This window comes from Neopsephotus bourkii, unplaced genomic scaffold, assembly GCF_033783945.1.
Source record: "Neopsephotus bourkii isolate Nb327-2 ecotype Australia unplaced genomic scaffold, CSIRO-AGI_Nbou_v1 NB_234, whole genome shotgun sequence".
In the NCBI taxonomy this organism is placed as follows: domain Eukaryota; kingdom Metazoa; phylum Chordata; class Aves; order Psittaciformes; family Psittacidae; genus Neopsephotus; species Neopsephotus bourkii.
The window spans coordinates 1,905,802-1,933,172 of record NW_026900744.1 but is presented as its reverse complement, the minus strand read 5'-3'; the positions used below and the strand labels follow the sequence as shown (position 1 = coordinate 1,933,172).

At 40.3% G+C, this 27,371-nt stretch overlaps 1 protein-coding gene across 2 annotated transcripts in view; it reads right to left on the bottom strand.

The window, feature by feature from the left end:
- Positions 1–1,602: 1,602 nt before the first annotated feature.
- The window catches only part of TTC39A (tetratricopeptide repeat domain 39A), a 45,541-nt gene continuing 19,772 nt past the window's right edge, over positions 1,603–27,371 (bottom strand). For both annotated transcript variants that reach the window (XM_061344823.1, XM_061344822.1), the window contains exons 6-18: positions 25,178–25,242; positions 22,660–22,759; positions 21,782–21,847; positions 16,060–16,168; positions 15,292–15,359; positions 15,102–15,161; positions 14,187–14,348; positions 12,313–12,404; positions 11,191–11,311; positions 8,796–8,907; positions 6,211–6,325; positions 5,408–5,524; positions 1,603–1,954 (exon numbers count right to left, since the gene is read on the bottom strand). In XM_061344823.1, the coding sequence (XP_061200807.1) occupies positions 1,834–1,954; positions 5,408–5,524; positions 6,211–6,325; positions 8,796–8,907; positions 11,191–11,311; positions 12,313–12,404; positions 14,187–14,348; positions 15,102–15,161; positions 15,292–15,359; positions 16,060–16,168; positions 21,782–21,847; positions 22,660–22,759; positions 25,178–25,242 (1,308 nt within the window). In that variant the 3' untranslated portion in view covers positions 1,603–1,833. The remainder of the gene's footprint in view (positions 1,955–5,407; positions 5,525–6,210; positions 6,326–8,795; positions 8,908–11,190; positions 11,312–12,312; positions 12,405–14,186; positions 14,349–15,101; positions 15,162–15,291; positions 15,360–16,059; positions 16,169–21,781; positions 21,848–22,659; positions 22,760–25,177; positions 25,243–27,371) is intronic.

Genomic DNA, 27,371 nt, shown 5'->3' with positions numbered 1-27,371 from the left:
AAAAGATGCTAAGACTGCCCAAACAGTTAAAAGGGACACAACTGGAAGAAGAGGCATTATATGCACGAAATAGAACAAGAATCTTCTTTATTCTATACAAAGAATGCCTGGATTTTCACACTCGAGTGTGGATGTGCAGTATGTAAATAGCGTCACTTTCTACTGAGTTTTATCTGCATTGAGAAATCTATTTGAACTGAATTTCTCCGAGAAGTCACTTTAAAAAACGCATTCTTCACCTACGATTTTTAGCTTGGGAAGACTTTTATAAAGGGTGTCTATTTTTAAGACAATGCAAGTTCTCCATGCTGAGGAATAGGTGGTTCTCTCTCCTTGCATATTAATTTGCAATTATAAAACAATATCATTTCCCCAGAGGAGGTAAAATCAGAGCTATAAACTGTCAGTTTGCTGCTGGGGACAATCACTTTAGAAAGAATATTCACTGTGAGGTACATAGACAGGAATCTTCCTGACAAACATCTCCATTGGAGAAAAAGGGCTGTCAGAAGACCTCCCATCTCCACATATCACAATGGGTCATGGGGAAGAAGCTCTTTCAAGAGGGAGGTAGAAGTGAGCCCCCAAAACCCGCAGGCATACAAACACGGAGCTAGCCTGGAGAACAGTAAATGTGAGTCAAATGTTACCTCTTCCATCTGACTTCACCAGTTTAGCAGAAAAGCAGCAGCTCTCCAGCAGTCAGCACTGGGAAGCAGACCCAGCTTACTGCTCTATTCCCAAAGCCCCTTAACACAGAAATTCCCCCAAAAGACCAGTAACAAGCAAAGAGATAAAGGGCTCTCCTTTAAGAAAGGCAGAGCACTGTGCCAAGGGAGCCTGCTGCAAGCCCAGCGTCTTATTACAGGAAACAAGGCCATGCAATCTCTTCAAGCACAAACTGCTCAAGTTGGGCAAACCTCAGAACAATCGTTTTCCGAAGGAATTGGCTGTCACAGTAACTCCTGTTGCTGTACAGCCAGGGCAACATCACCGTTTCCTAAATGACCTTCAAAGACTTGTGCTTTAAACTCGATATAAACCCCACATCATGCCCTTTCTGCTGACGAAACGGCTTCCTAAGGACCTCCCATTTTTTACCTTGTCAAAGAAGCGATGCAGTTTTATGCTGCCGTCACCTTTCCCCCCTGGATCCTCAGTAAACCATTCAGCCGCCACAAGAAGCAGACTTGACATGAAAATCAAATTAAAGAGGAAGTCAAGACACTTGCAAAAGGGAGACCGTTGTTTCACTCACGAGTTTCCTACAGAAGCACAAACGTGACTGGTGAAAGCTGGTAAAGAGGAGCTTTCCACGCACAGACAGAAATGCTCTGGATTCAGAGCTGTGTTCCTTGTGCACTGAGATCTTCTTAGACCATTTCAACTAAGCAGGTACTTGGAAAACGTGATGCTTCCTTCTCAACAGTGAGAAGTGCAAATTCAAACCAACCTTTATAGAGAACAGATTAAATCAGTGAATTTTAACGTTTGGTTGCTCGCTTTTGACCGATCGTTCCCCTTTACACGGTAGCTTGCTTAGTTAATGCCGTGAATGCAAGAAAAAGGCACACATGACTGAAAAATGAATTACACAGATGTAAGCATTCAAAAAGCTGCTGTTGGAAACCCACCCTTTTTCAGGGTTATGGTTGGTTTGGAAAGGTTTTTCGCCACGTTATTACACTCGATTAATGTTCTATGCATCACCTTGAAGATTTTCAATGATTTGCTTTCTCACTGACTTGAAAGAGAAGGAAAAGAATTACTCTAAAGTGTCAGGAATTTTCTGCACCAACGTTTGCAACAAACAGGACATCAAAGAAGAAGAAGTTACGACACTGCCGAGGCTCCCGAGTGCATTCCATTTTCCGGGGCGGATTTGGCTTGGTGCAGGGCAGCTTGAATCCTGAAGTGTGTTCTTGTTTCCATGGAGTAATTCTTGTAGTTTTGTCTGAAACAAAAGCAGATCCACTCTCATGAATATATATTTTTACAACATTTTCAAGTTATCTGTCTATTATTGTTCGAAGGAAAGCAAGTGCAGACAGCAGAAAAGCTGCTCTTCACAGGCTCCTTTGTTGCCTACTCTAAAATACCAGGCATGTGTTCCTAGCCAAACAATGCAGCTCTTTGTTCTTTATTTGTAGTTCCACTGTCTGGCAATTACCAGGGAAATATAGCTTAATAAGAAATTGAATCTGGTCCACTCAATCAAAATACTGAGTCCTTAGCAAATATCTGTAACATCCGTTTAGTTTACAGTCAGAAATTAGATTTCTTACCCCCCCCCCCAAAGTGTAACTGGCAAATTTAAATACAAACATTTTCAGGGTTTTAAAGATCATATTAATAAGATTCATCTTAATTCAGCACACACATTGCAAGGAAATAGAGAAGGGAAGTGGGGGGAATAGAAAGAAAGAGAGAAAGAAGCTGTCCTGAACCAGAACAGGGCAAAACCCTATCTCCATCCTATGGTTATCAACAATGTGTGCAGGAAATAATGCCAATTTGCTGCCCTAGAAGCTTGGAAAGAGAAAGTGGGCACACACAAGACGCCGTATCAGCTTCCAAGGAGCAATTCACCAGCCCAGGGAAGGACTGGCAGGACTTCCCCCACAAACATCTAGTGGCTGACTCAGCACTGTCACCTGCCCACAGCCTCCAGTAGCTATGTCATGATCTGAAGTTACAGAAGCATTAAAAGACTCTGTATTTCCATGGAAAAGCTTATGTAAAGAAATAAAACTTGCCCCTAGGACCACATAGAAAGTGAAGATCCTCCTTAATAGGAATTAACATGTCAGCTCCTGCAGGATGGATACAGAATCCAAATGCCAAAGAGGATTAGACCACGCTATCTTTCTTTTAGAAGGTATTTGTCATCTTCCCAGAAACATCACATGAAGTATTGAACAGTCTGCATACCTTAAAAGCATTTCAGTTCAGGATTTGTAATTCAAATCAAGCATGGAAGCATGGTATCTGTCACTACAGCAGCCTCTTTGTGAAAACAAGGAATTCCACACCCATCCTACACCAGCTTATAATTTCATGTATGCAATACCCAAGAGGCTGACTGACAGAAGGAGGTGACTGGGCTCTGCTGTATGCTGACAGAAACCCTCTGGAGTTTGTTCTTTAAATCAAGCAGAATTTGTCACTCAGATGCTGTATTTCTCACCAGGAGGCTGATATTCCTCCTTGTAGCTTCCACTTATACAAACAGAAATACTTCCATACACGACCAAGCCAAAACTGTTTATCACCTCATTCCACTCCTTCTCCCAGAGCTGAAACATTCAAGCCAGGAGCAGAACATGGATTTAGGTCAAGCAAATCGAGCGTCATACACAAGCCAAGTGCTCGCCTGCACTCCTGCCAATGGCAAACCTAATTCTGCAGCCCTGAAACCCACCACAGACAACGCGTTCTCCCTCTAGTGGCTTCCAACACACTGAGCATCTGTAGCTGAAAGCTCTTAAAACCTCAGCATTTCGAGGCAGTGTAACAGGTACAGGAGGAGATGTGAGGGCTGCACTGTTGTTTCTGACTGACTGAAACAGGGATGGTGTTCGTGGTGGTTTGGTTTATTTCTTTATCTGCGGATCATTACAGTTTCCAGGAGTTCTTTGAGCACAGCAAGTCTGAGTGTTTGCTTTTCATATGCTGGGTAACAAATGTTTTAAGAGCTGTTGTCTACTCGTGCTTTCTTTAAGCCAAACACCTTCCCGTGAGGGGCCTGCGGCTTGAGCCACAGAGCTGTCAGGGGAGAATCAGACTCGTAGAATAGTTTGGGTTGGAAAGGACCCTAAGATCATCCAGTTCCAACCCCCCTGCCATGGGCAGGGACACCTCACACTAAACCATATCACCCAAGGCCTCGTCCAACCTGGCCTTGAACACTGTCAGCGATGGAGCATTCACAACCTCCTTGGGCAACCCATTCCAGTGCCTCACCACTCTAACAGGAAAGAATTTCCTCCTTATATCCAATCTAAACTTCCCCTGTTTAAGTTTTAACCCATTGCCCCTTGTCCTATCACTACAGTCTCTAATGCAGAGTCCCTCCCCAGCATCCCTATAGGCCCCCTTCAGATACTGGAAGGCTGCTATGAGGTCTCCACGCAGCCTTCTCTTCTCCAGGCTGAACAGCCCCAACTTTCTCAGCCTGTCTTCATATGGGAAGTGCAACGGATGAGCAGCAAGCGACACAAGCCCCAGATGGAATGAGAAGCTCTGAATCATTAGTTTCTAGATCTCTTCATAAGAGAGATTCAAACACAGGAAGTGAGGATGGGAGGAGATGCAGGCTTTGAGGAATGTAAAACCAACTGAAACACTTTCCATTGTGTTTTGCTAATGCAATTTTTGCTCTTCTCAATATCTTCCAGGAGTCTACAAGGAAGCAGGCTCACAAGCATGGCAGATTAAGAATTGTAGTATTTTAATTTCTGTGCTGACAGGCTTTTGGCATAGTCCTTGTTAGGCCGATTCCCCCACTCTGTTCTGCACAGTGGATTGACTTGGACAACAGCTCAACACAAAAACTCAATGTGACCTCCCTGAAACCCAGGGCCAGACATCAGTTTTGCAGCTGCTCACACCTCCGGCAGTGACTGCTGTGACTCTGCACTTGGGAAGATGCAGACATCTGGACTCATTCAGGCCCCAGGCAGAGGTGAACTGCCCTGGTGCAGAATGATTGAAGAGGGTTTGTTTGCTTTGGATTCCCTCCTCTTCTTCCTCTTTCCCTCTCAAAATTTTTGGCTCGGCAGAGAAGTAGAGGCCCAGAAAGGGCAAACCCCATATTTTGTTAAGTTTCTAATAAAGAACATACACGATCAAGTCCAACCACTCCTGATAAACCCACTCTGATAGAAAAATCAATCACACAAACCAGGAAAGCAGCTGCTTCAGTTGCCTTTCAGATGCAGATGAAAGAATACAAAGACACTAAATGCAACCTGAAGCATTATCTTAAATACATTTCATCAAGGAAAGAAAACAGCAATGCCAGCCATCAATTTGAGTAATGCTGTTTTAGCCATAACACAGAGCTTTGATATAATTTAATACATCTTTTATGAATAAATAAATAGACTACAAAGATTATTACATTTTGTTATGCATGGATTATTTCTCAGGGAAGCCTTTGTCGTTCCTAGTAACATCTTTATGAGTTTTTTTACTCTTATCAAAATGGACAACTAAGTCACAGACTGAGTGATCAGATGCTGCCTACCGCTAGAAAGGTCCAAAGCAAACCGAAGGCATGCATGCTTCCACTGAAAAATGAAACAATGAGTTTTACATGACACTAATGAAATGTTTCTCCTTCCACTAACCAGTAGAACACCATACTGACCCATCAGACATCAGCACAGGCTTTTCACTTGCTTACTTTGCTCTTTCCAGTAGTTTTATCGCTTCTTCTCTTCTATCCTGGTCTAGATACAGTATTGCCAGCTCCAGCAAGGCATTTGGAATTAGATAATGGTCATATTTTATCTTCTTCTCACTGCATTGGAAAAGAAATAGCCTCATGATTTGGAAATGATAAATTGCTTCCCTCATTTAACAGCTCCAGACACAAATACATAGAGATTAGCTAAGATCAGAAACAGCAATCAATCTCTATTACAACACTTGCCATGTTTTCCATCCAGAGATACCTTCCAGGTGATTAAATATGTATTTTGCGTAACCATCCTACACAGTACGTTATTTCTCAGGGTCACATAATATTGCCTTCATTATCAGGGAACTATTAGGAAGGATGACAATGTCCATGTGAACTGACAAAAAGAGATGCTATTGATGGATAGAGGTTTCAAGTATAATCATGCTGCCACTGTCTCTGCAGACTTCATTTGGCTTTCTGGATACAGCTTCTTCATGACTACTAAGGGGAAGGGGGTAAAAAAGGGAAGTGTTATTTCATGTATTTAATGCACCTACAGTCTCCCAATAGAGGAGAAAATATCTTAGTAAAGAGAGCAGATTTGCAATCCTTCTTCCATACTTGGCTAAAAACGCTGGCAATTAAAATTGTGATTCCTTGATATCCAAACAACTAAAATGAATATGAAAGATGCTGCAGTCCTTCCTTTTCTAGTTCTCTCACAGTTGCATCTCCTCTTATTTGAAATGAATCATTACTGAGAAATTCAAGAGCCCTCCCACATGCCAGGTATGAGAACTTACTTTAAATAGATGTAATTAAAATGGTCTTCTGCTTCCGAGATCTTGCCCAAATGCTTGAAGCACAAGCCCTTTAACAGTTTTATCACACACTGGTCATCTGCCAATAATTCTGTAGCTGCAACATGAATTAAATGGTACATTTTAGAACACTCTAGAGCAGCAAAGACTTTTCTACCTGTATAGAAGCTTTACATAGGAAGGTGTGAGCACAATCCATTTATTGGAACACAGGACAGAAAGAAATAACTGGTCAATTTAGATCATTTAATGCAGATACAAGCATGCATCAAGCTTTTCATACATAGAGCAAACTTTGTCTAAAAATTCTTGGGCTGTTTTCCCCTCCCTGACCCCACTGAATCCCACTCTTTTTCCACAGTCTTATTGTTCTGACACCTAAAAACTAATTTAAGGTGGCCATTTTGTAAATATTGAGGTCCAATTTATAACCTCTTAACCTTATGCCTCTATTGCCCTTTAGTATCTATGACTCTTCTGTTTCCTTGATTTCTAGTCACATGGCTTATTCATATGGAAGTGTTTTATCAATTCTCTGCCTTTTTATGGCTAAACAGAAACATTCACCTCTTTTTGAGTTTATACTTTTAGTGTCATTCTTACCAGCCTTACCAGTGCCTCGTTCAAAGTCATTACTATCAATGCCTTTTCTCCAGCAGAAAATTCCTGCATAGTGCTTTTCAAAGAACACAGCTGGCTTTTCTGTAGCTGTTCCATACAGGCAGCTGTAAAGCTTACAAGCAAACTCTCCAGCTTGCTTGCTCATTTCCAAGTCATGAAACACAAACTGAAAAGAATTTCTGCAAAATGTGTGATGCTGCATCTCGTGCAAGTGAGTGTCATCCTGTTCTCACTGCTTTAAACCTTACCTGGTTCTTTCTCTATTACTGCAGCTGATTAAATGCTGACACACTGTATGAAGCAGCTGTTTTCCTTTAGACTAAGCAGTTGGAGGCCTCGGTCATACAATTGGAGTCACTTCTGTTCCCAAGGCCTCTACATACATATGTAACCAAACAAAATCCAAGGGAAGATGCCCAAAGACTATGCAGCAAACTAACTTAGAAGGAACAAGGAAAAGGGCAAAAGCTGACATACATTATGTGCACAGTGACAGACTCAGGGCCACAGAAGAGTTATTTCATACGAATAAAATAGAAGCAGATCAGTTGTCTCTTCTGGATATCTGTCTCAAGAACACATTCACATGCATGTGTTTATTTTACTTACAACATAAACTGCCCTGGGTTGTTTATGTAAACATTTAGGGACCTATCCTAGATGCAAATCTGATATGCATAATTGTATTTCTAGAGATTAATTCCATGAACAGGCTTCCTTTACATCTTATATGATATAACACTGCTAGGAGCACATCCTCAGATTCATAATACTTGAAAATGCAACAGTTTAGCCCCAAACACTGTCAAGAACGCTCAAGGAAACTGCAAGTCACAATTTGGAAGAGGTAATACTTTAAACTGTTGGCATGTTTAAAAACAATCCCACTTTGATTACACAGAGTTTCAAAAACATGAATCAGCTTCTGCAAACCCCTGCAAAAAGCCAGCCTTATCCACAATGTATCAACTATGGAAAAAAGGGAACTGAGAAATAATACACTTACTCAAAATACTGTAAAAAAAGTGGGCGACAAAGAAGGTGAAAGGGTCAAAAAGCCTTCTTCTAAGATGCCACCTCCCACTGAAAATACTCTTCTTCAGTTAATTAACAAGGAGATAGCTTTAGCTGGTCTTTCCAGCGACTCTTTAAAATGCTGTGTAACACAATGTGCACAGGAAGACAAAGGTCCTAGAAAAGGACTGCAATTTAGCCCATACTCCTTTGTCAACAGGGGCTTGATCCTTTTGCAGGAAGGTAGTATAGAATAATAAGATCAAATATTTAGTAAGGGAAAACTTTGTGAGGAAAGCTGTGCAGACTGCTTGCTTTCCCACAGGAGTTGGGAAAGACTGGCAAGAAACAAGCATCAATTCAACTTTCTCATGGAAGCCTAATTAACAGGCTGACAGAAGATGTGGTAGCAGAGCCTGTTCCAGTTCAATACCATCTTACACTCATTCACAGCGCAAAGGAAGCTCAACCCTGATGTGCCAGGTTTCTATAGCATACTGTTGATACACAAATACCACTCAGCCCAAGGTCACATCATAAATCAACAGCACTTTTAAAACAGAAGACCAACTGATCTCCCATTTATCCTTAATAACTGTATAATAATAATACAGTATCTAAGGATAACAAAGCTTCATGATTGTAATCACACTGACGCATACGCTGTTTTGATCTAGCAAAATAAACAGCCCTTTTACACATGTCAAACTATTCCTAATGCACATCTGTGGATGGAAAATCACTTGCTACTATTGTAAGTTATTGTTGCATTGAAAAGGAAAATTATTACTATCTGCATAAACAGTTTATGGTTTCATTACCTATGTTCCTCCTACAACCACATTAACTACTAATGAGTGTGTCTCTATTTACAGATAACATCTTTAGCTATTGCATTCTGAAATACCTGCTTAAACCCTACCACTGATTACCTGAACTTCTTGCCAATGCTTCTTCTGCTTCAATTAAAGTCCCTAACATGCCTTCTGTTAAGTTGGGACATTTTCCAATTACAGCATAGCCATTCCAGATATACATCATCTCCTAGGGACAGAGAGAAATGACAGCATCATTAGTTACAGTACTGGATAAATGCAGTTATCAAATCCTTTACTTTATCCCTGTATGAAGAAAAAGTTACAGGGTTAAATAAAGGGTTAGTTTGTCAAAACACATTTTCATTGCAATTGAAAACTTGTTACATTGGCTTTCAGAACAAATTAGCCCTGGAAGACACTACAGCACAATTTCCTACACACAATGCAAGAAGGATTGCTTGAACAGACTACAAACACAATGTCACTTACAAATGAAGACAAGTACCAACAAGACAGACTTAAAACATTCATGGCACACGGCTAACTGTCCCTTGATAAAGGTCTCCTCCTGGATTTCAGTTCCATCCTAACCAGAGCAGTAATAACTAACTACAATGTATTGCTTCCATAGAAAATACCTGAAACCTCAGGATAACAAAGCAAAACAGAACAAAAAGAAAACCAACCCCCCCCAACCTTTAAGCTGAGCTCCAAAGAAACCAACAGAATTCTAGAGCTGAACTGTAAATCCCTTAAATTCCTCAGATTTGTTTGATGTTCCCACAGAAAGTAACTCAATTCTTATTCATCTGTTCTTAGGGTAAATGGTATTAAAAACTTAGGTTTTAACAGATAGGCTTAATTCCTGTTTGTTACTGGGGTTCTCTCTTAGATTACATCACCAGACCAAAGGTGCTCATTGCCACTAGCAATCACAGAGTTAAAGATGGAAACAGACTGGTCCTCAGGACAAGTTATTTATTCTATTTATTTATACCACCTCATCTGTATTTGATCATTTAAAGCCTTCCAATAAAATTTCTGCACCGAATAACTGAGCTCTGGAACTACAGTACCAATAGCTGACAGACTAGAACAGAATGAAACAGCATGTTAACCCCAGTCACTGCTGCTTTCACCATCTGGTTTCTATCAATTGGAAAACCTGTGCTAAACCTACTTTATCTAGTGCAGACTTGTTAACATGGTTTTGAAATGGAAGTATTCAAACTACATTTACTGCAGGCTAAACTAAGACTTGCTTGAGGACTTGCTCCTCTCAGCGAGTCCTTTCACAGTGAAAAGAAAAACGCTAGAGAGGAGATTCTGCACCCAATGCCACTTCTTCAGAGCGCTTTTAACTGTTCAGCTGCGGCATCTGCTGCCTCAGAAATGCAACTGCAGCAGAAGCAAAGGACGCAGTGCCCAGCTGCTCCAATGAGAGCTTAATACAGGCACCTGTTCTAAAATCCCATTGGAATAGCCCAGCCAAACCCCTGGTGTGTACTTTTGACTCTGAAACCTGAAAGACAAATCAAGGTAACCTAATTATTTCTCTCCTTGCAGTCTCAAAACTTGGTGAGAACTGGCCCCTAGTGAATACCCATGCTATGCAGTAACAACTCTATTTCTTCAAGCAGCACCCTGTCACATTCCCAGCTGGTGGGCTGAGAAATGACTACTCACTGATGTCTCCAAGAGATTCTTCTTGTTCAGGCGTTTTCTTTAGGAGTATTTACTAATCACCCATCTGTTTCTCAAACACAACAGCTCAAAGCACTGCAATGTTAACACCACTGCACTTGGCAAACCTCCTTTTGTGTTCTTTTACGTGCTCTTTGCAGGCAGACTTTTTAAGTCATTATATGTGAAGCAATGGGTGCCTTAATGCAGCTGTTCTCACCCGGTCACAGGTATGTGGCCAGCATTATAGACCAAAAACAGGGAAAGAAGAAAGGCAGAATACCATTGCGTACTGTTGAAGTGGCTAAAGGATCTGGTTGTTTCATCCTGGCACCCGTGAGTTGCTCTGGAAAGCACCAAACTGCAAACATTCAGGGGCACATTAAATAGATGCTTATATGCAGTGCCCAATTCATGCATTGTTTCCTTGATTCCCCCTCCTCCCCCTGTAACTTGTACCTTAAAGTCTTCTTTTAGCAAGCCTCAGTAAATGACACGTGACAGAAGAGACCCAGGGCAAAGTTCCTCAAAAGGGAATCAAAAGAAAGCTGCTAGGAGCATGCTAGTCTATGGCTGGAATAATGAGTTACACATGCAACACATTTACGTGTCACAAACAACTGGCTTAGTTCCCTGTGGCTGGTGCATGCCCCAGTTTTACAGCATTCCTCGCATTCATTTGGCTTTGCTTTGGGAACATTCCAGTCTCCTGCAGAGGTTTTACCTTAGAAACATGGAAAGATACTATTCTAATTATCTTGGGTTTATTTCCATAAATTAAAAAGATGTTAATAAGGCTGGGGTGGGGGATATAGTTGTAACTTACCAAAGGTGGAACGGGCAGAGGAATGGGGTTTGGAGACAGATAGCGTCGAGCTTTCCGAATGGCAAACTTTTCTGTAGGCAGAGATTTCCCTGCAATTTTCAGTTTCAAGCTGGGAACAATCCTAAAAGTTTGAAGGAAAATGTAAGGAATTTTTCCTGAGAATCTTTGGGGGGAAAAAAATATTCAAACTTAAACAAAAAAATCGAATTAAAAGACAGTAAAAAAGCTCCTGCAGACAGAAGTACTGCTACCTCTGGGGAAGCTGAGCAATACATATTCACAAAAGCTGCCTTTATGCAGGGCACGAATACCTCTAGGCTTCCTCTTTAATCAAGCAGGAGGGAGAGGGACGCTTCCCCACCTAAAGAATACATTAGATGGTCCACCTAACTAATAAAGGGCCCATCTCTCCTCACAGACTAAGGAAAAGACAAGCTAGCTTTTGTCAGTGTTCCTCTCAGACTCCCAAATATCACACCTATTCACTTTGTAATGGTTCCAGAATCCAATGAGATCTGCTTGTAATGAATATATATGGAAAACCTGAAAGAAATATCATTACCGGCACAAAAAAAGGTAATATTTATATAGAAAAATTGCAAACCCCAGAATAATCAATTTTCTTTGCCCCAGCAAGATTTAGGCAATTTTGATCTTAAATTACAATCAGGTTAACTCACTGTGTTAATAATGCTTATGTTTACTTGTGCATTTCACTACTTCATATTCTTCTCAGACTCAAAACCCCAAGAACCAAGTTCTACTGCTGTCTCCATTAAGAAGGCACACAACTTGTAGAATAATCCATTGAAAGCTTTCGTATCTTACATGTAACTTTGATTAAAGGAGACAACTGAGAAAGAATGTGAATATTACTTGCAACAGCAGCAGCCACTGTATGGCTGACAGACCTAATTGATATCACTAAAGCATTTCCAGGCGAGGAGAAAGCTCAGGGTCCACTTCAGTCTAAGGGAATGTTTAATGTTGCAATTTCTTAACAATCCAATGCTATTTGGCAGACCTTCCAGACTACACAATGAATAATCTTGCCTCTCTTGCTCCAACACTGTGACATGAAGGGATAGGAAACTTTCATAACTGGGAGTTAGCAAGTTTTACCTAAACAATTCAACTTCGCTGTCTCCAAAAGGGCTGCAGTCATCTGGTCCAAACATACTGAGATAAGCAGCTTTCATGTAAATATAAGTAGCCTGTAAATGTAACCAAGAATATACAGAAATATGAATTTACAGCATCACCATTGTTGATATAAAACATAAAACAGCAACAAAGAGGAAGAAGTTGCTGCTTCTGCTCACAGATGGGATCTCACCAAATTTTAAGCAGGAGGTAAATATTTTCGGAAGTGGAGTACAGTACTAGGGTTGTTGGTTTTTATCATGGACATCTCTGTTTACTTTGTACCAGCTTACAGTTTATGTCCACATTCCAAGAACAAATATCATGCTTGTGAAAAGGTAAGAGAGGCCCATGAAAGCTGATAATACTCAACGATCACCTCCTTCAAGCTCAGGAATGATGCATCCCAACAAAGAAGTTAGGCAAAATGCAAGGAGTGGGTGAACAAGGAGCTCCTGAGCAAACCCCAGCACAAAAAGGAAGCCTGAAGAGAGTGGAAGCAAGGACCTGTAATTTGGGATGAATACAGAGAAACTGTCTAAGCAGCCAGGGATCAGGTTAGGAAAGCTAAAGCCTTGAGAGAATTCAATCTGGCCAGGGATGTCAAGTGCAACGTTCATAGAATGATTCTACGAGGGGTTTCATGATTTCATTACTTATGAAAAGACTTCATAGGGATTCCTGAACACTCATACATTCAGCAGCAAAGGAAACACTGAAGGAAAACAAAGCAGCAGAGAATGTTACAACTCTCACAACAGTAGAGAATAGTTGGTGAGATCCTGATTATTGTTTAAGGAGTATACAATAACCACAAAATTCAGGAGTTTTCTCGAATATTCTAAGATGCGACTATTTACACTGGAGTCTAACAGTGCATATACAAGACCATCTTTCATTTAGCTCACGTAGTTACTAGTGCTACTATCACATTGCACTGCAGACTACATATGAAAGCATCTTCTCTAAAGCCCTTGCAATGCAATATAAAACTTAACACCCAGTTTAAAAGGACACATGCTAATATTAATCCCACAGGATGTTAATACTTTTAAGCCAGGTGGTGCACCTCTGGCTGTGGGAGTTCTGTGGGAGCTATTCAGAGTAATACACCCAGCTGAATGTGCTGTTGGAGTCCCCAGGGGCACAGGGAGTCCATACTGCAGTTTTCACCCAAGTGGGAGTACTAAGAGAGTCGATCTCACCTGTCTACTTGGACCTTATGTTGGCTTTGTTTCCACTTGACCAATACATACAATGCCTAGTAGAGAAGTAGAGATACCCTCCCTACACACATAGTCCGACCACATTAAGAAGAAACAAACAGCCAATGAACCACCTACACCCCCAGCCAGACTTAATCCCTTCTGACAGATTTCCCTGGGGCTCAGGGGAAGACAAAAGGAGGATGGAAGGTTCTGGATGGAAGAGCTTCTCTCTTTCAGACACACAAGGCAAGGCGCCTCTTCTAATTACATTTATTATCCTGGAGGCACCATCATGGCTAGTCTCGCTCATAACCGAAAGAGCTTATTTCCATAATGCACTGAAAGAAATGGCAACTTGTGCCACTAATTGCAATGTGTTGATGACACAGTCAGTACACAGCAGAACACCTTTAACAAGCTGTTCTTCATCTACAAGTCACACCCAAAAGATTTCTGTCTGCCCACAATCTGGTCAGATTTGAATGGCTGCAATTCACATTGTTCAGTAAAGCCACAGCAGATCAGGTTTTGTTTTACAATCTTTACCTTCAAGGCTATAAAAGCTTCAAAGCTACAGAAACTCCATCTGATTGAAAGTTAATAGATACCACAGGGCCTTCCATTCTCCTGTTTTGCTTAACTTACCTTTGACCAAGTGTTTTCTTTGCTCAGCAGGTCTGCATAGAAGAAAGCCATCTTCCACTGGCGCTTGTAGGTGAAGCACCACATGAGCTCCCAGTAACACATGTGATGAAACTGCTTCCAGTATTGCTGAGCCTCACAACATTCTTCATACCTGTTAACTGCCTGAACACAGAGATTTCCAAACGCTGCTTTAATCACGTGTAAATGCACATACACCAATGCTGTAATAGACACTGGGGCACCATGATCTGCCAGCATGGCTCTTGCAAGTTCCAAATTATAAAAGTCCAGTATTCCCCAAAATCACATCTGTTGGGTTCACACAATAGATTCATGCATCTACAGCCGTTCTGGTGTTAGCAAGTCTGTCCCTGGCACAAAGCTCCCCTTTCCTGTAAGTTGTATTAAGTTTTAAGCGCAGGCAAAATGAATGTTTGTGTCTAGGGAAATTAGGAAACTAAAGGCAGAGGACAGATTCTCAGCTGACATTTATTGCTGCAGCTCCAAAGATTTCAAGGGAGCTACCACACTGCATACACCAGCTGATACTCTCAGCATTTTCTGGATGCTTTCTTCATCTCCTTAATTCTTTCAAGTCTTGCATGACTCTAAATCAGACTGAAGGCAAATGATTACCACTGGATGCTATTAAAGGCACAACTCGATTCAGAATAGGAAAGACAGTGAGAAAGCTGTGCCATTAATACTGGTGGACGAGATTATCACTTGAAACTGAGAAGGGTAGCAAAACCAGCTGGTCAAACAAGGCAGTCAAAATAGCTGTAATTCATAGTCTATAAACTACCCATAGGCAAAAGCCACAGGAAGCATTAGCCAAAAAGGAAACACTGTTCCTGGAGGATTTTTTCTAAAGCTTTTGAAACTTGCTTTCCCAAGAGCAAAAGGATTACTTACCGCATCAATATTACCCTTTAGCGTTTCTATCCTGCCTGCAAAAAACAGGAATATGGCTCCCTGTAATAAATAATAATAAAAATACAAGTATTCTACAACAGTTTTCAATCTGACCACACAGTCTAGATCTTTGTTGGTTGGCAAAAAAACATTGAACAGTCACACCAAATTAAATAATGATTCATTTTACCTTTGGATAGCGTGCCAAGTAAGGCTTAAGTAGCCTTTCTGCCTCCTCTACGTTTCCTTTTCCTGTCCCTAGAATGCATAAAAACGCAAGTGATAAAAAATAGTAAGGAGAACAACAACAAAACAAGAATGCAAGGTACTGATTATCCATCCTCATCTGGCCAACATGTGAGTCCTATCTCAATCAGTAAGGCACAAATACAGGTTGGTGTTGACTAAAGCCAACAAGCAGAAAGACCTCAACAACACTGCGCTTAATGACTTGAAAGCTCACTTATGTATAGACAAACACATTTTGTAGAATGCTTTAGCAGGGGATAACAGGGAGATACATCTCAGTGGGAAGCTATTCACCTCCAAAAAAGTTAGGGACAACATAAACATGAAGAAAGTATTTGGGAAGTTATCACTCACAACCATTATTTTAACCTCCCCAATAAAGCACCTGAGTACTGAAGACAGATTTAATGCTCTCAACTTCTTTTGCTACCCCCATTGTCTCCCTTCTTATATGTGAAACAAACCTCCATCTTGAAGATTAAGACACTCTCTTCAATTTACTATTGTGAATTATAATATATAAAGTGAATTATATACTGTGAGTTATATATTGTGATCTATAATAATCACTATTGTAAAATTACCCACAAATGAATTATATTTAATCTGGTCATGAACAATTCACCACCAAAGAGGTGATGGAATCATTTTTTTCGCCTGTGTCCCACAAGAACTAATCAAATGCAAGAGTTATTATAAACAATCTTACCTAACACAAAGGTCATGAAAGTATGATAGCAAAGCAACAGCATGGTACACAGCACCGACCTAAAGCTGTATGATGATGCTCCTTCTTGAAGCTGCAGCAGACCACGCTCCTGTGAAAACAGAGGTGAGTAGAACAAAGCGTTGGACAAGAACCAAAGCTGTGTTTTGCTAGCTTAACTTCTGCAATATCAACTAGAAATTGCTCACTCACCAAAATCCCCAAATGCACTGACATACATTGCTTACACAGTGACCAAAGACAAAAATACACGTATCCAACAGGATTCTACAAAGTTAGCCTGAAAAACATCTCATGACAGAGCAGCAACTTGGGATGTACTGCATGGTTAATGTAAGAGAATGCGAGACAACTTATCACCACCATCCAAGTCCTGCTAAACACCATTCCAGAAACAAAAACCCACAGAGTTTTGAAATGCAAGGCCAATAACTCATATTGCCATTGTGCAGCCTATCCAGGTTTGCTGTTATTCACTGCAGAAGCAAGTTATAGATATCAAGAAAAGAAATAAAATCTGCAACTAGCAGGACAAAAGATGTCAGAGCAAAAGGAGGTTTTTAAGTATGCCAAGAACAAAAGGAGCTTTGCAATGATTCTGGCCCACTACTACAAGTGGAAAAATACGATGAAAAGAATATTCTGTTCCCTTTGGGAAGAACTAAAGCAATCAAGTATACAGTGTATTTATATTCAGTGAGAGCATGATGGATAACCAGCTCCTGAGGCCACAACATTCAGCAGCCCATTCTAGAACTGGTTCCATTATATCAACAGCAAGAATATATATAAGGAAGAAGTTCTTTACTGTAAAGATGGTGAGGCACTGGAATGGGTTGCCCAAGGAAGTTGTGAGTGCTCCATCCCTGTCAGTGTTAAAGGCCAGGTTGGACAGAGCCTTGGGTAGCATGGTTTAGTGTGAGGTGTCCCTGCCCATGGCAGGGGGGTTGGAACTGGATGATCTTAAGGTCCTTTCCAACCCAAACTATTCTATCATGATTCTATAATATAAATATGCAATGTATTAAGCATTAGATCTGCCTACTAGTAACTACGCACAGTGAGAGATCCCCTGAGTGCTGGGGAAAATTCTGTTTCAAATTTACACTCTGACTGCAATGGAAAGTTACTGGAACACGATGTATGTGTCTATATGGACATCCTTTCAAACCAGCTACACTATAAATAAGGACCCTGAGGGATGCCTATTGGAGACGCTGCGGGAGGTATCAGAACAGCACTCAGAGCATCATCTCAACACAGATTTTCATCTTTTGTCTGTCCTTGACAACAGAAGAGTGTTACATTACCTCACATTTATTCTAATTTTCATCATACATGCACTCCTTCACTTAATAAGTGTGGCTCAGTGTTTTCACACACATCCAGTTGCTTGGTGGGGTTTTCCGTAAATCTCAGTTTATTACATTAATTACAGGGAAAGGTAATTAAACATATTTGCAGGTCAATTAGTGTAACATTTAGTCAAGGCAAAATAATGATAATACTGACTTGCATGTCACTTCAGAAGAAATTAAAAGCTAGCAAAATCACTACTGAAAATCAGAGGCAATAATGGACATCAAGCACTCAGCAAAATAAAGCCAACTGCAATTGCTGCAAAGAGCAAAAGTTTGATTGATACAGGTAAGTAATAAAATACGATGCATTCAGCTTCTTTAAACTGCCCTGATGAAACCCACAAAAATGTGGATTTTAAAACCCAGCACTAGAGCACTGCAAGGCAGAAGACAAAACATTCTGCGGAATGAATTTTGGCAAAAAAATCCTAAAGTAGATTTCCAAAGTACATTTTTCTGAAGTGAAAAATCTTCAGGCTGGATATTCCACTGAGCCTTTACTGACATCAGTACTAGCCCTTACAGTGTTTACAGTCATTAACTTCCATAGAATAGAAAAACACATAAAAAGAATGCTGATCACATCTGTGAACAGCACTAAGAATGATACAGAAACAATTTTTATTACTCATACGGAATAACGTGATAATTTGTTGAGTTGATCTCATGTATTTTAGTCTCAAAAATGTATTTTAATACAGGCAAACACAAAGTTATCACCTGTATGAACAAGGAACGCAACCCACACCCTCCTTGTGTGGGACTTCATCCTGGAAAGCAGTAACTGTGAAGTAACCGGATTAAGAACATTGCCTATTCATCAGAAGAAGGATGCAAACCTGGCACACTTTACCCTAAATTCTTAAGCTGAGTAGTTGCACAGGTATGGGAAACTCACCAAGCAAGTTAGTTCCCTCTGTGGTATGTCCATAATCCTGTTTTGTCCAGTACAGGTATTAAAGAATGCTTACTTTTCACTCTGCCACTTGAATACCTAAAACTTGCTATATTACAGTAACAATATAATCAGCCTGTAAAAGAGAAATCTGGAAGGTGTTGCTATCAGTACTACACATCTGTGTATAGAAAAGGCTGCAACAAAGCTGCTTTTCCTCAAAAAAAAACCTTGTAAACTGGTTCTGTTGAGAACCCCAGAGAAGCAAGATGATGGTGTTGCTGATTAAAATGTTTTAGATACCATGCTCAGCCAGCCAGCCTCCCTCTGTGGCTGTGGACTCAGAGGTATTCCTCCAAGGAACAATTCAGCACAGAAGCCTAAGGTGAGGCATGAATCACCTTTTCGAGCACCTACTCTTTCTCCATGGGGAGCCTAAGGAGATTAGCCAGCAAACCTAATCAGCTAAGAGAGGTGTCATGAGTTGGGCAATACCTCCATGTAATACTCACTGGGGATCAAATTAGTATCTCAGAAACAAATCACAGGCAGCTACTACTTGAGCCTAAGGAGGAATTCTGTATGCAAACTACACTCCTTGGTGCCAGTCACTAAGTGAGTATATTGTATTTAATTGTTAGGACACACCTTCTAATCATAAATAACCCATAAATATCTCCCACACCTATGCCACAGGTGATATGAGCAATCCCAGAACACCAGGAAGGAGCTTCCAAACAAAGTCTATTACAGGGCATATTGCTGCAATATAAAACAGATGTCAAGGCAGTAAGTTCTCATAATTTCTCCAAAATATTTAAATGACATTAACACATTTAAGTTTTGTTTTCACAGAAAACGTAAGTAACTCTGAAGGGAATTAAGGTATAAGGGGTAATGGGTTAAAACTTAAACAGGGGAAGTTTAGATTGGATATAAGGAGGAAGTTCTTTACCGTGAGGGTGGTGAGGCACTGGAATGGGTTACCCAGGGAGGTTGTGAATGCTCCATCCCTGGTGGTGTTCAAGGTAAGGTTGGACACAGCCTTGGGTGATATGGTTTAGTGGGAGGTGTCCCTGCCCATGGCAGGGGGGGTGGAACTTGATGGTCTTAAGGTCCTTTCCAACCCTAACTATTCTACGATTCTGTGATTAATGTGATCCAGTACACTCTCACCTTCCTTTGCAAGTTGCTCATAACATCCCACAATCTCTTAATTCCCAAGATTGTCACTACACTATATTACATTGGTATCTTACTGATTTGATCCTTGTCCCAAGACATCCAGTGCTCTGTCATTCAGGACACCCCATATGAGCAGTGGGGATTCCCCACAGTGAATGCAGGATGAACAAGGAAAATGCTCAAAATCATTATCAGACAATGCTGATACTGATTCATACTTATTTTAGCTGTCACTGACTAAAATCCATCTACTTTTCTGAAGTGAATCCTCTTTAATGATATTTTGAGATCACTCCCTTTTAATTATGGATCCTGACAAGGAAAGCAAAGCAAGCTCATGTCCCACGACCTGATCATTTTACTGCAGGCTTAGCAAGGAAGATGGATACTAATTAAACTGGTAGACAGCACATTTGAGTGTATCATTTTAGATTTAGTCTTCATTTAAAATGTGGAGAAGAGACCAAAACACAGTTCAAAAAGATGCTTTAGTGGGAACTGGAACCCATGTATTATAAACTGACATATCAAAAATATTCTTCAGCTCAGCTGCTTTGGGGAAAGTGTCCTCCCACATCAAACAGTACAGTTTGAAAGAAAGTGGTTCTATCTGAAAGCTTTCCTGCCCTGAAATCATGCTGTCATCGACCCCCTGACGAATTGCTCATGTCAAACTTCTTCACAGTTCAGCAGCACACTATTTGTTAACTGCCTATAAAATAAGAACAAGAGTAAATATTTAGCCTGAGACCCGGCAGAGGAGTCAGTAAGCACAGTTCAGTGCTTACATGGGAGATAGTGCAAGGACTCTTCTGATCTCATATCAGAAGTTAGCTATTATTAAACACAAAAAGTCCAGATGGAACATGTGCCCCACTTACTGCCCAGTGAGGAAGGCCAGCCTCCCCAGCACAGTGTACCTGATGGGGTGCAACACAAACCTCTGCCCACAGAAAACTTCTTACAAAACTGGGCAAAACTGCATTGAATCTAAATGCCCAAACACAGGTCCTATGCTATTAAATACAAATAAGCCCATATTTTGACTAATGATACAGGGGAAAGTAGCTTAAACAGAGAGACAAGCACAACTGGCACCTGTTGGACTGGAAGGGAACAATCATGGCCTCAAGCTACTTTTATACTTTCTTGATCTTATCCCTGCCTACTATTTTGAGACTCCAGACTGCTGTTAAGTTGATCATGTTGTCCACAGTGCCTACAAATGGCTTTGGGAGTAATGAAGCTTTGGGCATGTCCTCATTTACTATCAGACACGACATGTCTGAGAGACAAGGAGAGTCCCTACGGGCGAATCTGCTGGCTCCAAGGCAGACTGGTATTGTGGAAGATATCACAATGCAATTTTAAATCCAGCTCTGATAAACACATGACCCACACCAAAAGCAAGCAGCCTTCCAGTGCTCTGCACCTCTCTCAGATAAACTGTAAACAGCTCAAGGCACTAACCATGGCTCTTTTGTCTCTTGCACAATCTGATGCTCACCATGAGCATTTAATGGAAAAGATTTAAAGATCAAATACAGACATATTCTAAACTTCTTTCTACTGGATGGGGTGCAGCACATTATATGAAAACTTTCCCTCTCCTCCTCTCACTGTTTCTTTCACCTTCCAGACTCCTGCCTGCACTGCAGGGGACAGCTTCTTGCAAGCTCTGGAAAATCACCACTGGAAATGATTGAAAATGCAATTGCAATTCTGCTTTTGGCTTTAGACATCTGACTCACCCGTGGTAAATGCAGAAAAACCTTTTTTAGGATGTTAAAGTAAATGCCCATCAATGAACTTTGATCAACGTGTTTAAAATACTCCTTTTTTATGGTGTGCAGACAGCAGGGTTTCACTTAGATTTATGATAACATAGGTCATGCTTCAGTGAGTTATTAAAAAGACTGGAATAGGAGCTGACTCATCAACACAAATATCAGCCCACTCGTACCCATACAAGAAATCCCGGGGCCAAAAGAAAACATCACAAATTCAATTAGAGGGACAATTTTCATCTGCAGTAATAAGATGAGTGTTCAGCAAAGTATTCTCAGAACCCTGCTGGTACATGAACTGCTCTTACATTTCTAGGAGAGTATTTTGCTTTAGTTGGCTTGTTGTCGTAACTGACATATAGGACTATTTGATTTTTGCCTCTACTGAGCTAATAGGAGGAAGAAGAGAGAAGCTCCTTGTCTCAGTTTCTAATTTAAGAGTGAGAGGAATGTACCAATACTTAGTTCACATTTACCTTGTTCCCAGAAAACCCAACAAACTCCAGCAATCTCAGTATCCGTGCGGGAAACATGGACAATGTCTATGGAAAGAAATGCAATAGTTATGCAGTAATGCACTTTCTGCCTCTCAGCTACCAGCTGCCTCCTACAACTTCTCCAAACACTGACATTACTAAAAACATCTTTATGTCTGACAATTTTCTGGCTAAATGTGCACACCTGCTATATTTTACATGCAACTTAAACAAAAGTACCTGTTTAATATAGGGAACCTTTGTCTCCAAGATTGCTTGCACAGAAATATGTTTACAGAGCACTCAGTAACTCCAGTACTTCTTGGATGTTTCAGAAATACTGGCCCGCTAACAGCCAAGTAGTCCCTGGTTGCTTCCCAAGTGCCAGTTAAACAGTACATGGAAGTCAGTAAGAACAGGCAACTGCTGTTTCTGAGCAAGGCTTCTCCTGGCCCCCATCCCAGTTTGTTCCTTCTCATGAGACTATAATAACCTTCCCCTTCAAGCACCTCCCAGTCATTGGCCCCTTGACTAATGATCACCTTTACTGGAAGCTGAGCTCAGGCACTCAGCTATATTCTCAAAGAACATGTCCTTAAGCCCATATCAGATGAAATAACTTCTCAGTTGATAATCTCCCCATGAGGATGCACAAGTGGGTCTGCACACACAAAGCAGCGCTGCCCATGCTGCAAGTAGCAGTCTATTTCTAAAGTGTACTACTGTCCGACATTCTGAGACCAGAGATGAGGACCCTGTCTCAGAGCACATAATATAACCATACAATTAGTAACAGTGATGTTCATGGAACTTCTTAGGTGTTAAGAATCATTTTCAGGAGGCTGCAGGACTTCAAGAGAAGAACTCTTGGTACGTACCAGATTAAATGCTCCAACTCCAAGTTTTACACCTCCCTCAAAATGAAGATGGTTCTCTCCTTTGACATAATGTGGAGACTGTATGAGACTGTCCAGCTCCCTGCAAATGCACAGGAATCTGTTACACTGTCAGTAAATAAAATGATGGATTACAATTCAGAAAGAAGTAACCCAATCACCTTGAACTGCACAGGAGTTCAAAAAAGGTCAGTTCGTCATCTCACCCACGTGAACAAACATTTTGTTGGCTCTATCCACAAATCATTTCTGTCACGTTACCACCAATTCAAAAATATGGAGTCCTGGACATTAATTTCTGTCAAACGGACGTAGTCAATTTGCAAACACATTTCTGCCTGAAAATGTGTCAAGAATGGCTGCTGGGAGCAACATAAACCTCTACTAATATGAAAAGAGATGATGGGGCAGTGCAGGAGAGTTAAATTTAAATCAGCAAATTGGATCTGAGTTTCACTAATCCCTGAAGGTATTCCCTTCCTCCTCATGTTCACTGAAAAGAACATTTTATTATATATAGGAAAACAGAAAGAAATATTTAGAAGGGCAGGTATATTGGAAATTACTTTTTGCTTATTTTTCTACCTTTTCTAGATCTCAACTTTGTAGTATCCCTTTACTTCCCTGTGCAATCCAGCTGGATTTGAACCTGTTTTGTCTCCAAGTTTTCTTTAGCTATGTGTTTTTCACACTATCGTTTTAGTTCATTTTGTTAATTACTGAGAGAAGGAAAAAAAAACCTTTTTTAATGGCAGCTACATATCTGCATTCAGGCTGTCATGTTTTTATCTACTGCTTGTTGCCAGCAGATAAAGCACTATTTGTTGTAATGGAACTTTTACAGTGGACCTGCATTTAGAGTTGCCTTCAACCCACACAAATATGGACACTGTCATCTCTCTCCCTTTCAGTATACTTATGGAGAACCTGGACTGGATGCTCTTTTGTATCTGCTAGATGTGACTTTTTGTGGCCAAGTCCAAATTTCAAGTCCTACAATGCAACAAAATATGATGCACATTTAGCTTTCATTTCTTCAATTTATTCATGTAAGTCTGTATTACTGTGGAAGTTTTCTTATACTCTGTATTCAGTGACAGTAAGCAAATGTTTTAATCTGAATGACCGTTTTAGCTCATTCCATCTTTTTTATAGTGTATGGTAAAGTTTCCTTCCTGAAAAGGAGTTATAAATTGGTAAAACTTGTATTTTTGCAACCTTTATTCCTCCTGTCTTTTCACGGTTCTTGCTGCAGATTACCAAACAGCAACTGCTAACAGTGGCAAAACGAAAGATGGCTTCTTATATGAAAGCTATGTTGTAAACAACACTGATCAATCCAAGCAAATAAAGTCTCATTTCCATATTCCAGTGTTTTCTCTGTAACCTGTTGCACACACTCTCGCCAATGCTGCAAACAATTCTTTCTTCCCACATCAAAGGTACAGTCCAACAATTGTAACTCACAAACTTCTTTGTTAACATACATGTTTTAGTACAAAGCAAGTTGCTATTAGCATTCTTTTGAAGAAGACCACCTAAGAACTACTAAATTTATAATGCTTTGTTTTTAAATATACTAGAGCTGGTCTTAATTTACTGAGGGATAACTGAGTGTGCTGCCCAGTTTAATGTCATTTTTAGGATTTACTACTGTACTTCAAAACCTTTTGCACATGTTGAAAGTAGCTCTCTCCAGCCCCCTGGATGAAAAGAAATCTGCTTAAGTACGTGTTTTTTGCTTGTAGACACTGAGTAATAGGCATGTTGTGAGTTCAGATAAGCAGCCCTGCTTATCGTTTTCAATAGCATGCACCTTCAGAGTAGAACAACTGTCATACTTAACCAGATTAAAAGTCCAGCTAAGCAAATAATTCACTCAATGGCATATGTTTGGAAAAACATCATCTAGGAATTGACTGTTCAGGGACTTCATGACCCAGAGAAACTGCATCTGTTTTACTATGGTAACTAGCCCCCATAAGCCTATTTCCTGTAAATTCGTTTAATCTTTGTTTGAAGCCCTTTATACTTCAATTTGTTGTCTCTTCATTTTGTTTTAGTTTCATGCATTTATTATGGAATTACTTCTGCTTCAGATACTGCTTTTGAATGTTCCAAAAAGCTGTAGCTAGAACTATAAAGAAATGCCATTTCATATGCCCAATGACTACGAGACATCAAAATTGCACTATGCTGACACACACCACTACATCATTTAGAACAGTCATTTTTTGACATAATTTCAAGTATACAGTACTTAAGTAGGCAAAACTTGGGAGTTAACAGGGTTAGGGTCCACTATCTTTACAATACAAATCAACCATAGTATCAATGTCCTTTGTTATGAAAAGGAGGAATTTGGGCTGAGAAACTCTATGGACATGGGGCCCATAATAAAGGCTGCCATATCACAGTAATTATTTGTGAACTGGACAATTTGCCCAGCAACCCTTTATAGTGAAAGAGTACACTTCATCACATCATCACTCCGACTTACCTGTATGTTTGGTAACTGTTTCGGACTTTGATGCCTCCTTTAATGAAACTAACCATATTCTCATCCTGTTAGAATGGAAACACATTAGCAACATGAATTTGTAAGCATTATAAAGGGCTTTTGTCTTCTTCATATGAGCACATGCCTTAAACATAACCATCATGACACAGACCATGCTAGTCTCTGAGAAACAATACAGGGATCTAGGATTTCCTTTCTATATTAAAATATTATTTATTCTGTTCAGACATATGCAATTCATTTTGATGCCTTCTGTGATTAGTTTAGCCCCCTGTAACCTTTGGACCATCTGAGTTTGGATTAATGGACGCAGGGACTAAGCTAATGAACAGTACCTAAGGAACCATGAATTTGTGGCTTTCAAAAAATAGCTGTCTCTCATTTGTCCTTCAGCACAGTTCACATCTGAACGTTTCCTGGCTCAGCACCAGATACAAATAACAGCCTGTCCTCTGGAGTCTAAAGAATATGGTTTTACACCCTGAAAAGGAAGCAGGGTAAGTAGAGTTATGCTGGATATGCTCTCTCTGGTCTGAATACTCAGATATCTATGAGATCCATACTAGCATAGCAATATGCTACATTACAAACTATAACAAACTGAGAACTTGTAGCAAAGTGTGTCTGGGGGACCATAAGTTTACAGCTATACTCCAAAGAGAGAACTCTTTAGCCTTGTAACTTTTGGTGGCAGTTTCTTGCCTCGCTCATCAAATATAATCTGTCATTCTGGTTTGTTTTGGTATCTGCTATTACTTTAGGATAGGAAGACTACATGTGTTTTAGCAGATGGGTTTTGTGATGGTATTTTAAGAGGCTGTATGAAGCATTGTGGAGAATATAGCATAGATTAGATGAACATTTGGTAGTTTTGCTGTTATTGTTAAAGAAACAGGGCCCAATTGTGCTCACTGACATGTAAACAAAGAGACAGAACCTGCCCCAAAGTGCTTTCCATCTGCCTGTAAGGAAAATAACTCAATCCAACCAAAGTCACAGCTGAGCTTCTTCCAGACTTTGCTTTATATGAACTACAATAGGAAGCCTGATGGACTGAACTGAAGGGCAGGGGCTTACTCCCACAGTCTGCAACAAGACCTGTGTCCTTTAAAGTCATCCTTAAGCAACGTTATTGTGATTGTTGAGGACAGAAACTATGCACCATAAATGAACATATAATTCCTGAGGATACATCCCCAGACACACGAATCCCAATCACAAGCAAAAATCAATTTTTAATTAGCAACTGGGGAGGGGGTTGTGGGGTGGGGGGCATACTGCATACCTAACCATAATTAAAGATTCAGTTATCTTTTCCTTTGAATGGAAAACTGAAAGAGGAATCAAGATGGCTTTCAAATGCTTAAATTCAAAATACTCATTATACCAACAACAGAGATAACTGATGTGAGAATAGTCCAGCCCTTGAAAAAACCTGAGACTAATTTTTCTGTGTTTTCAACTGGATTTGGTCATTTTTGTTAAGCATCACGTCTAACCCACTGCAACAGCTGTTGGAAGCAGGTGCCTTTGTTTAATTTTTAAAACCCCTTCATGAAACATTAAGCACAGAACAGAAGAGGAAGCGAATAGAGAGACATTCTTTGTGCAGAAGAGGACAAGAAATTATTTTCTTACTCTCAAATCTCTCATGTATCTATAAACACTTTTAAAAGCAGATACCTGCGAAAATAGCGCTTAAAACCAAGAGACACTGAAGTAAAACACTCCTTTCTTACAGACACAACTGAGTTCTGAAAAACCTTGCTTTCACAGCTGTCCCAAACTGTCCCCAGTGCTAAAGGCTACTCAAACCAAAGGAATATGGAAATAGGGAGCTACACTGTGGCCATTTCAAAGTCCTGCATCCTACCATGAAGTCACCATCATCAACACCCTAAAAATCTTCAGGAGAAGCTACTCTAATTACTGGTTTTGCTATGAAGCAATAATTTCTGGAGAAGGGGCATGACAGGTCGCTGAAAAAGGTTACATGGTTTATAAGCGACCTTAGTCAGAGCCCATCTGGCAGTTCCCAAACACTATAAAATCACCACCTAGATTTCATTCTCTATCAGTATGTTCGAGCCAAGAAGCAGAAGCCCTTTGTGAATGTGACTTTTATTGTCCCTTCTGCACAGATGAAGAGATCCCACTGTCATATAGCAAATAC